Below are 12,556 nucleotides of genomic sequence, written 5' to 3' on the forward strand. Positions count from 1 at the left end.
TCAAGTGCTAGAGGAAAAGCGCTGCAGTCAGAGGGAGAGCATAGACAAAGGAAGGGAGATAAAGTGCCTTTCACAAGAGGAAGCAGCCCCTGGTTCGACCAGGGTCAGATGGCAGTTATACCAGCAGACCCTGTCCAATGACACTGTCCACTGACCCCTCAGCCTCATCACCCCTCTGGGAAACAAGGGCTCAGTGGGATGTGGAAGCCATTTACCTGTCAGTCTCCAGGAGAATGGGTGGCAGCTCAAACTGGGCACCCCATGGGAGGTCCTTCCTGTCATCAGGCTGGTCTCGGTTGGTCTCCTCAGGAGGAGGAGAGATGTTCAGAACAGAGCCATCCTGGAACCAGATAGAGAGCCGAGTGAGGCGCCACAGACACCTGCAGTTGTGTCTTCAAGCCAAGGGCTGTGAGGGACCATGGAAGGTCCCTGTCCTCTGGCAGCCACATGGGAAGAAAAACACCCAGTGGGGAGGTCACAGGTCAGCTTGTTAGCTCTTCTGGCCATGCCTCCCTATCACAGAGACAGAAGGGAGGCACATGTGCGAGGGCACATGTGCAAAAGAAGATGCTCGTTAGATTACCCTGAAAAGGCTTCCTGTCCTCGGAAAGTTAGAGGATCTTTGTCATAGGCTCTAGAGAGACCACGGCTTAGTAGATGCCCAAAGAGTTGAAAGTATTAATCATAATAGTCAAGAGGTGGAAGCACCCCAAGTGTTCACTAGTGGCAAATGGAATGATAAAATAAGAAGTCAAGTCACACACCACACACAGATGACCTTAAGGACATATGCTGAGTGATCTAAGCCAGACACAAAAGGACAAATGCTGTGTGATTCCACTTATGTGAGGTCCCAGGAGGTCCTAGATGGTGGGGCCCAGAGGCTGGGGCAGGAGAATGAGGGGTTAGTGTTTAGTGGGGACAGAGTTTTCAGGTGAGAAGATGGACAAGTTCTGGAGATGGATGTTGATGGCTGTACATCAGTGTCAAAGTAATTAATCCCGCTCTCCAATATACTTTGAAATGGTTAAATGGTAAATTTTTTTTATTATTATTATTTTTAATACAAGCACTGGATACAGTCAGAAGCATGGGAGGGTGAGAGAATTCACCAGAGCCAGAGCAGAGAGCAGAACAGGCAGACTGATGAAGTACACTGCTGAGGGAAGCAGCGGGCGCGGCAGGAGAGGTCTGTGCACCATGTGGGACCCTCACCCGGTGGCTGGGGATTAAACCAGCGCTGCAGAGGCTGCAGGCAGCTTAGCAACCAGGCGCTCAACCACTGCACCACCGGGGAGGCCCTAAATGGTAAGTTATATGTCATGTATACTTTACAACAGTAAAAAAGAATGGGGAGGGGGGAGTCCTGCAGGGACACCTCCCAGTGCCGTGAGTGGTCACAACGAGGCCAGGCCAGGCCTTCTGGACCCATGGTCGGTGGAACAAGTTGTCATCCTTCAAGCCAATAGTCTCTAAATACTGATTTAAAACAGCTCAGCTCTTTGGAGGATCAGAGGAAAGAGGTAACCGGTGGGGTCACCCATCCCCCACAGACCCAAGCATTTCTCCTTGGACCCAAACCCGCACACCAGAGTTTCCTGGGTGGGCACCAACTCTGCCAGAGCTTTCCTGTGTGAGCAGGTCCAGTGATGAGGGACTTCACTCAGGCACTCAGGCTTGTATCTTAGGGCCTGTTGCCCATTTCAGGTGCTGATCTAGGTACAGTCGCAGAGAGGGGTTGTGGTAAATACAGGTTCTTCTCCCCCTCTCAATGTTAGGTGGGTCATCCTGCCTCAAATCTGAAGCAGGTCACCCAGCTGGCTGGACTATGACCCAGAAGCTGCTGGAGGTAAAGTAGGTGAAGGCCTTAGGTGGCTGGTAAAAGAATAATGACCTTTTTTTGAATACATCAACATGTCTGGATATCAACATTTCTCCAAGCCCTATGAAGTAGGTACTGAGTCATCCCAAAGCTCCAGGAGAAACAGAATCCTGATATTAGTGGGAAAAGCTCCTGGTGTCAGAATTGCACAAGGGTAATGAAAGTGTTGCCATTGGGGAAGTTGTGACTTTTCTATAATTCTAAGGTTATTTCAAAATAACAGTTTTTAATGACATGCACCTCAAAGACATCTTTACAGACACATCACCCAAAGCAGTGATAGTGAAGGCAAAGATCAACAGCTGGGACTACATCAAACTAAAGAGCTTCTGTACAGCAAAAGAGACAATAACCAAAACAAAGAGAAACCCCACCAACTGGGAGAACATTTTTGCACACAACACTAATGATAAAGGACTGATCACAAAAATCTACAAAGAGCTGATGAGACTCAACAAAAACAAAGAAAATAATCCAGTCAAAAAATGGGCAGAAGAGCTAAAAAACTTCTCCAAAGAGGAAATACAAATGGCCAACAGGCATATGAAAAAAGGTTCAATATCACTTGCAATCAGGGAAATGCAAATCAAAACTACCATGAGATACCATCTTACACCAGTGAGAATGGCACATATTAAAAAAACTAGCAACAACAAATGTTGGCAAGGATGTGGAGAAAAAGGAACTCTCCTGCACTGTTGGCGGGAATGCAAACTGGTCCAACCACTATGGAGAGCTGTGTGGAAATTCCTCAACCTACTAAAGATAGAGCTTCCATATGATCCAGCAATTCCACTCCTAGGTATTTACCCAAAGGACACAGAAACATCAATTCCAAAGAGCACCTTCACCCCTATGTTTATAGCAGCACAATTTACAATAGCTAAGCTTTGGAAACAACCCAAATGCCCAAAAATAGATGACTGGATCAAAATGTGGTACATATACACAACGGAATATTACTCAGCCTTCAAAAAAGACAAACACATGCAATTTGCAGCAACATGGATGGAGCTGGAAGGGATCATGCTCAGCGAAATAAGCCAGAAAGAAAAAGAAAATTACCGGATGGTCTCACTCATAGCAGGAATCTAGAAAACTTAAATAAGGGACCAGGAAAAAGAATAACTATAAGAAAGAAAAAAATCAAAATCAACAAACAACCATGAACCAGAGACACACTATGGGGTGGGGGGAAAGAAGGAATTTAGGTCAAAATAAGGGGGTTGCAATTGTATGGGGAATATAAAAATAAAATTTAAAAAACAAATAAATCAATAAAAAAAAAATAACAGTTTTTTAAAATATAGTGACTATTACATGGTTTGAAGCAGCAACAGGCTGGAAACCACCTAACTGTTCACAAACAGGGGACCAGGGCTTCCTGGTGAGATGATGAACTGTAGGCCACATTTCCTTTCCACCCCTTTGGAGCACTAATAAACCTCTTCTGCTCAGTGGAAGGGCTGACTCAGCAGGTCTGGGGTGTTCCAACCCTGCATACACCAAAAAAAGCTGTGGCCCTTGACCAGTCCCCGGGGGTGACTTCTGAACCCTTAAGATATCTTTCCTGATAAGAGTCTCTGTTTATGCTGATAGCGTGACTTATTGTGAGAGTCTTGGGCATGTGGTATCAGCTTGACTCCTAGAGATTGGGTGAGTGAGGCTGCCCCATAGACACTCCAAGCCCGTGTGACCCAAGCCCCCTCCCTAAAAACACCTCTGGATACCAAGCATGGTGAGCTTCCTGGTCAGCAATGCTCTGAGTTTGCTGTCACACCTTTGCCAGAATAAAATACCACTTGTGCAACTGCACTGAGCAGGGACAGCTGTAAGCTCACTCCTGGTGTCTTCTGGACACCACTCTTGTGGTGCCTTTCACTTTTGCTAGCTTTAATCTGCATGTTTTCTTTCTCTTTTTCTTTTTTTAAAGATTTATTTATTTATACAAGAACCAGGGTATAGGCCAGAGGTGCAGGAGGAGAGGATTCACCAGAGACAGAGCTGGGAACAGAACAGGCAGACCGACAAAACACACTGCTGAGGGGAGCAGAGGGCGAGACAGGAGAGAGGTCTGCTGTGCCACATGGGATTCTCACTGGCCGGCCGGGATCGAACCTGCACTGCAGAGGCTGCGGACAGCTTCACAGTGCGGTGCACAACCGCCTGTGCCACCAGGGAGGCCCAAATCTGCATATTTTCATGGTAGTAAACCATCACCGCAGAGTGACAGTTTTTCTTTGAGTCCTAGTGAGATGAACCTAAGGCTGGTCTTGGGGAGGCTGACACGTAACACAGAAAAGAGATGGGTATAAAACACTGTGTGAGAATGGGAGGAGTCACATAGCCACAATGTTCAGCAAGCCCGATTCCAGATGTGTGAATGGTCACTGAACCAGCAGGCCCAAAAAGCCAGTCCCTGCCAGGAGCAGCAGAAACCAAGAACTATCTCCACACAGAAGGCACCACCTCAAGGTACAATGTCCTCCACTACTAGGGACTAGGGAACAGCTTTAGAGGCAGTTAGATCCCTGGTCCTCCTCTCTTGTGCCCACTTCTGGGCAACTACTCCTCCCCTACTCTTGCTGAAGCCTGGAAGTTTCTCCTTTTTTACCCTGTGAAGGTAAAGCAGAGGACTGTGGACCAGGAACCAGGCAGAGCCAAGCGCACAAGTAGGACTGTGGTCTAACTAACAAATGCAGGCCCCTCGCCCCATCTTCTCCCCTAGGGAGTCCCTCGAATTCACACGAGACACCACTCTATGCAGGAGGCCCAAGGCTGCTCTTGCAAGCTGACAATCCCAGGGGAAAGGTCCATGTGCCTAAAAGAAGATACCTCTCCAGGGTCATGGAAGCCACAAGGCCCACCTCACACTTCCCAGGTTTCATTCTCATGGGCCTTCCCATCCACACAGGCCCACCCCAGGAACACTTCCTCCCCAGACCTCAGGGCCCAGGCAGGACTCGCCTCTCCTGAACCCGGCCCAGTCCAACAGCCCCATCCACACTACAGGTGTCTATCCCTTGACAACTCTGCTCATGGAGGTGTCTGAGTTTCCTTTCTGTTTTAGGACCAGTCCCCTCACCAGGTCTAGCAATCAGGAGGTCTGTTGATCACTGCCGAGCCTCAGGGCAACTCACCCGCAGGGAACTGGACATGACCGAGTGCAGCAGCAGCAGGCGGTTCAGTGTGCCCTCTCCCAGCTCCCGGGAGTACAGGCAGTACCGCTTGTCCAGGGCCTCTGGCAGTGGGATGCCAGCATCTGAGGACCAGGGAAAGCAGAGGTCAGGGAAACATCTGTTCCTTGTTAAAAAGACAGGAGGTGGATTTTGCAGGTACTGATACATACAGCAAGCTGACAGGAGAGGGTTCTTTCTAGAGAGTGGGCTGGGATTCCGTATGTCTTCTTTATGTTTTTCTCTATTGTAAAATGTTTCTACTGTGTTCATACATTGTCTTTTAATCATAAAATAGGGAAACTAACAATTCTAAAGTTCAAATAAAATTTAAGTTAAAAATTAAAGAGCCACTCCTAAGTGTATGCCCAAAAGAATGGAAAACAGGTGTACAAACAAAAACTGGCACACCAAGTTCACAGCAGTACTATCCTCAGCACTACAATGAAAGAGACAAGTGCCCATCGGCAGATGGACACACACACACAGAATGTGCTAGGTCAAGGACAGTAGCCAGTCTTAAGCAGGAACAGAGGTCTGCTGCATGCCGCAACAGGGCCAAAGAACCCAGACATGAAAGGTTACGGCTGCTAATTGCATTTACACAAAGTGTCCAGAGCAGGCCAGTCCATGGAAATAGAAAACAGAGACGCAGGGGCGTCTCATGGACTAGTGGACATGGGAGCTGAATAGAGGTGACGGCTGCACCACGCTGAACTGGGCTAAGCACTACTGAGTTGTATGTGCTACAAAGGTGGATTTTACATAAATTTTACATAAATTTCACATCAAAAAAAAATGTTCAAGTAAGAAATTTTAAAACAGCCAGAACCCTAAAGAAGAAGCCAGGAGGGTTGGTTGTAGAATCAGGCTACCAATATCCAAACACTCACCAACAGAGATGGCGAAGTAAAGCATGCTGCAGGGCACTCCTGTTTGTGTAAAAGTGTGTTTACATGAATATACATTGCACAGCTCCACTGGGGGGAATGCACAGGCCACAAAGACAGTGGACCGAGACAGGGTTGGCGTGGAAGGGAGACTGAGTTTCCTAGGACCCTATTTGGATAACAATGGGGTTTTTTAACCTGGGCGTGGTCTACTCTTTCCAGAAAATGACAATAATAAAAATCAGCTCCCCTGAGCTGGGTGCTGGGGCTGCCTCACCCTGGATCAGCTGCTGCTGGTCTTGGATGATCTGCTCACAGAGCAACCTGTGCTGGTGATAGCGCTGAATCACGAAGTCCTTCTGGCACAGCAGGTTCTTCCTGCGCAGGTTGTGGGCCTGAAGCTCCGTGCTCTCCACCTCCAGTTCATGGGCCCTGCACAGCAGCCGGAGCACCTCCCTCTGGTCCTCATTAATGGCCTGCTTGGGGAGCAGTTTCTCCATCTGCGACGCCTTCCTCTTGGCGTTGGCCAGGCGCTGCTCCAGCCCAGCCTGGAGAAAGACCAGGAGTTCAGGGCATGGGCCAGGGCCCAGTGGTCATGATGCTCGTTCTAATGGGCTCAGGGTTACAAGCCACACTCTGGAAAGCCCACCAGGGGTCGACTGAGGACTGTGGCTGCCCCCTCACATTAATCATGTCTTTTATCTGTCATGTTCTGATGTTTTGACGTTTGGGGCCTGCTGGCCCAGAAAGATTCTGCTCTTCACCTCCTCTCTGAAGTCCTCCTGATTCCCCAGCTGGGCCAACAGCTCCCTCTGCTGGCTCCCCAACATCCCATCTCTGGCTGTTACCCAGCCTCTATACTGGGCTAGAGAACTGCGTTTGTGCCTCTCCCTAGAAGATGGTGAGCTTCAGCCACAGAAAGCACCTGGCTCATCTTTATGTTCCTACAGTCTAGCATTGAGCTGGACACTTAAAACATTGATTTATTTTTTATTAAGTAATTGATTAATTACTTGTTTAATTAATGGAGTCATAATGTATGGGCTACTTTGCATCTCAGCATCTACATTTGTCCCCCCAAGGTCATGCTCGTTGCCAATATACATTATCAGTTCAAGACAAAGGCATTTATTTCTCTTACTTTTAAAGAGTGGAGGACTTTTAAAGTGAGATGGAGTAATCTGCAAATTGCTACAGGCAGATGTAGTAATATTAAGAGGCTCTTGGTTTGGCTGGAGAGCTTTTAAGTGAAATAAATGCCTTCTGCTTTCAGCAACATGACTTCACTAGTCGTTTTCTCTAGAGGCCTGAAAATATACCCGCAGACATTTGACTAATGGGTAGAATAGAGACCAACGTCACTGGCATTTTCCCCAAATCCTTCATCAAGCGCCAGTTCTGAAATTTTCCTGAAGTGAGGCTATTAGATGACTAGCTATGATAGAAAGAGTTCATATAAATACCTAGCTCTTCTCAGAAAGCAAAAAGGAGAGAAGACGTCATTCTCTAGGGAGGAACCTCAGATCCTGGCTTCCTCTGACCATGTCCCTGGACCTCCTGTGACGTGACCAGCCCATACTCAGGGGAAGGCTTGCGAGATATCAACGGAGAGAAAGCACTTCATAAAGTGTAAAGTGCTTGTCTGTGCCAAGGGACTTGTTAGAAGCTTGGCTACCCCAAGTGGCAGGGAGACCATCTGTGCCCCACTTCATGGCCACGGGCCTCTCTGTCCCCAGGGACCTCCTGCCCTGTGTGGCTCCCACACACACACACCCCGAGTGGCTATAACCTCTATACCAAGGGACACGAACTTTGGTGTCAGACCCGGGTCAGATCCCAGCTCTGCTGCTCCTGCTCTCTAAAATTTGGACCATTTATCTCATCCCTCTCCATTTTTTCCATCCACGAAAAGTCATGACTGGCCTGTCCATGGGAGGGTTGTAAGGACCCTGAGAGTCCTGACAGATGCTAGGGCCTCGTTGTGACTGCCTCAGCAGTGGGCATGTGGTTTTCTCTCCCACCTTGAGGGCCAGGGTCTTCCGCTGCTCAGCCAGAAGCATGTTGACCTCCTCTCTGGCCAGCACCACCTCGTGTGGCTCTGTGGACTCGCCCTCCTCCCCATCCACGTCAGCCTCTGCCGTCTCCTCATCCTTCTCGGGCATCCTGTGTACCTGGTGGGTCTTCTCCCGCTCCCAGCTGTAGCCACAATAGAGGGGTCAGGGGTCATACAAGCCTCTTACAGGGCTGCAGTCCTGGCACCTCTTGTCCTGGAGACTCAGCGGGTTCTGGCTGACCTATTGGCTTGCCTGGGCATGGAATATGGGGCAGACAACGGACTAGGGTGGGGGATTATGGGTGTTTTGGTGGTGCTATTGTGTGGTCACAACTTACACCTGAAGAGGTGTGATCCTATACCCCTAAATCATAGACAGTTTGTAAACCAACATTACCTCAATAAAAAGTAATGCAATTTTAAAAAAACGGGGCAGAATTGGGTCAGATGTGTGAGCTCTTCTATATTTATGAAAAAGAGCATGAGCAAAAGCTGAAAGGAAAGAAAGAAGCAATAAACATTTTGTGGTAGGATCGCTGAGGGATTAGGTGCAGGACTTTGCAACTAGCCCACCCCCCTCCAAGCACAGGACCTCCTAAGATCTTCCAGTGACCTTGGGCACCCTCCTATGTAAACGTGCCCACCCCAACTACTCTCCTGGACTGTGAAACCTGGATGGTAACAGTGCACACTCCAGGGACTCTGAGAGGATGAACCAAGACATCCCGGTTTCAGATTGGGCCAAAACCAGTCTGGGAGGTGAATGGTGGTAAGAGCACCTCCTCTTACTGGGAATTCCTCCAATGTAAGTATCGTGCTTTTTGTATAACTTTAAGAAATAAACAAAAAGGCAGAAAGAAAAAAAGGTAGAAGAAGAACGTGGCTAGGGTTGGAGAAAAACAAACTGGAATTATAGCACTAAGTTTAAGCTACCCATAGGAGGGAGTCCACCTGTCCTAATTTGTCCAGGGCCGTCCCAGGCAGCACTGTTGTCCCTGTGTGACTGCCAATGGCACCTCCTCTCACTTTCAAGTGCATTAGGTCCAAATGAGAACTTGCATGAGCAATGCCCACGTATATGGGCAGTCTACTCACAGCAGGCGCAGAGAGAGAGAATGCCCAGGGAATGCACAACCTTGAGCAAGCCTATGGCCCCTCTGAGCCTCAGTATCACCTTCTCTCAAGTAGCATTGATTCAGGCCTGGCTAAGGATACCCCCCTCTGAGAGAAAGCTCATTGGAGCCTGTAAGCCTTCTCCTCCCAGCCCAGTTTAGCTATAAGGGCAGGAGAACAAGAGAAAGATCAGATCACGAGTCCTGCTTATGAAGAGAGGGTGCCCCCTGGGAACCTGCAGGCAGTAGAGATAGCAAAGAAAAAAGAAAAAAGAGCTCTCATCAGTGGCCCTCTCTTATCCTTGCTGGCTTCTCTGCCCTGTTGGATGGAGAGTGCCGGGGCCTTTGGTGATGCCCAGAGGCAGAGACACTCACTCTGCAATGGTCAGCAGGTGGCGGGATGTGTCAATGTGCAGCTCAATGTTAGTGTTCTCCAGCTCCACCAGGCTGCGCCGCATCTCCAGCTGCTCCTTGAAGGCTCCAATGAGCTGTGCCCGGATCTTGTTCATCTGCAGGTGGCTATCCTCCTCTGCGTTGTGTGGGGGAATAGTAACTAGGAGCACAAAGAGAGCCAGCTGCATCAGGAGCAGTGCCACCTAAGCCATGGCTGAACTTCATATTGCCCATCAAAGAGAGTCTGGCCCAAGGGGGCATCTAATGAACATGTGTGGATGGATGGATGGATGGATGGATGGATGGATGGATGGATGGATGAAGGATGGATGGATGGATGATAGATGGATGGATGATGGATGAATGGTAGGTGATGGCTTGAGGCATGAATACATAGTAGGCGGATAGGTAGGTGGGTCAAGGTATGGATGAATGAATGTATGGGAAGGTGGGTATAAATTAGTGGTTAATTTTATGTAAAGTTACAATGTGGTCTAATCCCAAAAGGAGCCTGAATAAAACTGATAGGGGCCTCCCTGGTGGCGCAAGGGGTTAAGTCGCAGCCTGTGAAGATGTCTGCAGCCTTTGCAGTATGAGTTCAATCCCCAGCTGGCCAGGGAGCAACCCACATGGTGCAGCAGACCTCTCCTGTCTCGCCCACTGTTCCCCTCAGCAGTGTACTTCAGTCAGTCTGCCTGTTCTGTTCCCCACTCTGTCTCTGGTAAATCCTCTTAACCCCCACACCTCTGGCCTGAACCCCAGCTCTTGTATGCATAAATAAATAAATCTTTAAAAAAAAAAAACTGAGTCGGGGGAAGGGAGGAGTGGAGAGAAATTGCCTGATGGGTATAGGGCTTGACTTGGGAGTGATGAAATGTTTTGGTGCTGGGTAGAGGTGGCTACACATCACAATATGCAAGATGCCACTGAATTATTTGCTTCAAGGTGGTAAGTTTTATGCTATGTGAGTTTTACCTCAATCAAAAGTTTTTAAAGCACTAGATGCAAATGTTAGCAGAAAATGCAAAGTCTGCACTCTTTGTATCATTTTGTAGATCTAAAATTATTCTAAAATAAAGTTGGTTTTTTTTTTAATATATCTGGTTTGGGAGGAAGGAAAAACAAACCAAAAAAGTAGGATAGTAAGAAGAAAAGTAAAAAAGAAAGAAATTTAAAGAAAGTAGAGGACATAGTTCACACATACACACACACTGTACAGTGAGGAAATGAAAGCTGAGCTCAGGTGCTTACCCCACAGTAAGAAAGGGGCAGGGTCACCAAACTCCTGGAGGGCCCAGGAGTGAGGACAGGGCAGGTCTGGGGCTGGTCACGACGGAGAGCCTCCAAGCCCTGGTGGGGAGAGGGGGCAGCAAAGTGGAAAGAGGCCCCGGCCTGCCTCAGCTCTACCTTGTGTATTCTGGACACCGGGACTACTTTTCTTCTCCTTTTCCTGCTTCTCAATCTTGGATTTGAGGTGCTCGATCTCCCTGCGCAGGTCCGAGATGACGTCCGTGTACTGCGCGATGTGGTAGGACACGCTCAGCAGGTTGCGCTTGACCTGGTGGGGTAGGACCACAGGGGCCAAGGTCAGAGCTGGTCAGGGCACCCCAGGAAGTGGCAACGCACTTACCCCAAAACTACAAACACATTTCTGTCATAAAAATTCAAATCAGGGCCTCCCCGGTGCGCAGTGGTTGAGCGCTGGGCTGCGAAGCTGCCCGCAGTCTCTGCAGCGCCAGTTCAATCCCCGGCTGCTCCCCGGCTGCTTCCCGGCCACCGGAGGAGGGTCCCACATGGCGCGCAGACCTCGCCTGCCACCCGCTGCTCCCCTCAGCAGTGTACTTCGGTCCTTCTGCCTGCTCTGCTCCCCGCTCTGGCTCTGGTGAATTCTCTCACCCTCCCGCGCTTCTGACTGTACCCAGTGCTTGTATAAATAATAAATAAATAAATCTTAAAAAAAAAAAATTCAAATCAGTACAATTCAGTCTTAAAAGCAGGTCCTGTCCTGTCACATAAAACATGACTAAGGACACTGTGCTGAGCAAAGTAAGTCAGTTGGAAAGGGATTCCACCACATCCTTGCAGGGAGCAGAAGCCTATAACCGGGGCTGGAGAGGGCGATGAGAAGTCAGAGTTGAATGGGTCCAGAGTTTCAGGTTAGGAAGATGAGAAATTCCTGGAGGTGGAGGAAGGTAATGTTTGCACAGCAAAGTGAATGTTCTTAATGCCAGTGACCTGCATACTTAACAGAGCTGAGATGGTAACTTTCATCTTATGTACATCTCACCATAATAAAAAAAAATTCAAACAATCCATCAAGATTTAAAAATAAACCAACAGGCAACCATCCTGGTGTGTGCTTCCAGATCTTTCTCTGTACAGTTCTATATGTCTATATGTAGTATCTAGACAGATAGGGGCAGCACTTTGGGTGCAGGTTTTGAATTTATATAAATGATGTTGAATGTAAACTGTTATTCTCTAACTAGCTTTTCTCATCCACTGCATCTTAGAGGGCTGTTGTCTGCTGGACAGGGGAACCTGTTCAAACAGCTGCAAGGCAGCCCATGAGAGGGACAGCCGTCTGCTTGTCCCATCCTCTTTGATGGGCTCTTTGGAGCCTCCCACTGATACAACTTCCTTGGGTGTGTGGGCCCACACCCAAATCTGGTGGATTTGGAGGGTAAAATGGCTGGCTGCAGGGCACAAGCAGAGGTGACTTCAATTGCTCTTCATCTATACATCACATGTTCTTCATCATTCAGGGCTCCACCTGGACTAACCCGTGCCCCCTTAGGAAAGTCCCCTCTCAATTCAGCCTGCTCTGTCACTCTTTCTTGTAGCACCCTGTGGCTCTGAGAGCACTTTTTATGATTTCTTTTTTGTTTGCTTTTGTTTTTTAAATATTTATTTATTTATTCATATAAGAGCTGGGGTGCAGGCCAGAGGTGCAGGGGGGTGCGCCATGTGGGTTGCTCCCTGGCCGGCCGGGGATTGAACTCGTGCTGCAGACGCTTCGGATTGCTTCATAATGTGGTGCTTAACCCCTT

The 12,556-nt window shown here is 48.5% G+C and overlaps 1 protein-coding gene across 1 annotated transcript in view; it reads right to left on the reverse strand.

The window, feature by feature from the left end:
• LOC119242318 (kinesin-like protein KIF19) overlaps positions 1 to 12,556 on the reverse strand; it is a 28,401-nt gene continuing 15,845 nt past the window's right edge. The window contains exons 10-16 of the mRNA XM_054693918.1: positions 10,914 to 11,064; positions 9,489 to 9,666; positions 7,970 to 8,144; positions 6,226 to 6,496; positions 5,023 to 5,144; positions 216 to 340; positions 1 to 7 (exon numbers count right to left, since the gene is read on the reverse strand). Of these exons, the coding sequence (XP_054549893.1) occupies positions 1 to 7; positions 216 to 340; positions 5,023 to 5,144; positions 6,226 to 6,496; positions 7,970 to 8,144; positions 9,489 to 9,666; positions 10,914 to 11,064 (1,029 nt within the window). The remainder of the gene's footprint in view (positions 8 to 215; positions 341 to 5,022; positions 5,145 to 6,225; positions 6,497 to 7,969; positions 8,145 to 9,488; positions 9,667 to 10,913; positions 11,065 to 12,556) is intronic.

This window comes from Talpa occidentalis, unplaced genomic scaffold (assembly GCF_014898055.3).
Source record: "Talpa occidentalis isolate TD23 unplaced genomic scaffold, MPIMG_talOcc4v2.1 talOcc4.12, whole genome shotgun sequence".
NCBI classification, from domain to species: domain Eukaryota; kingdom Metazoa; phylum Chordata; class Mammalia; order Eulipotyphla; family Talpidae; genus Talpa; species Talpa occidentalis.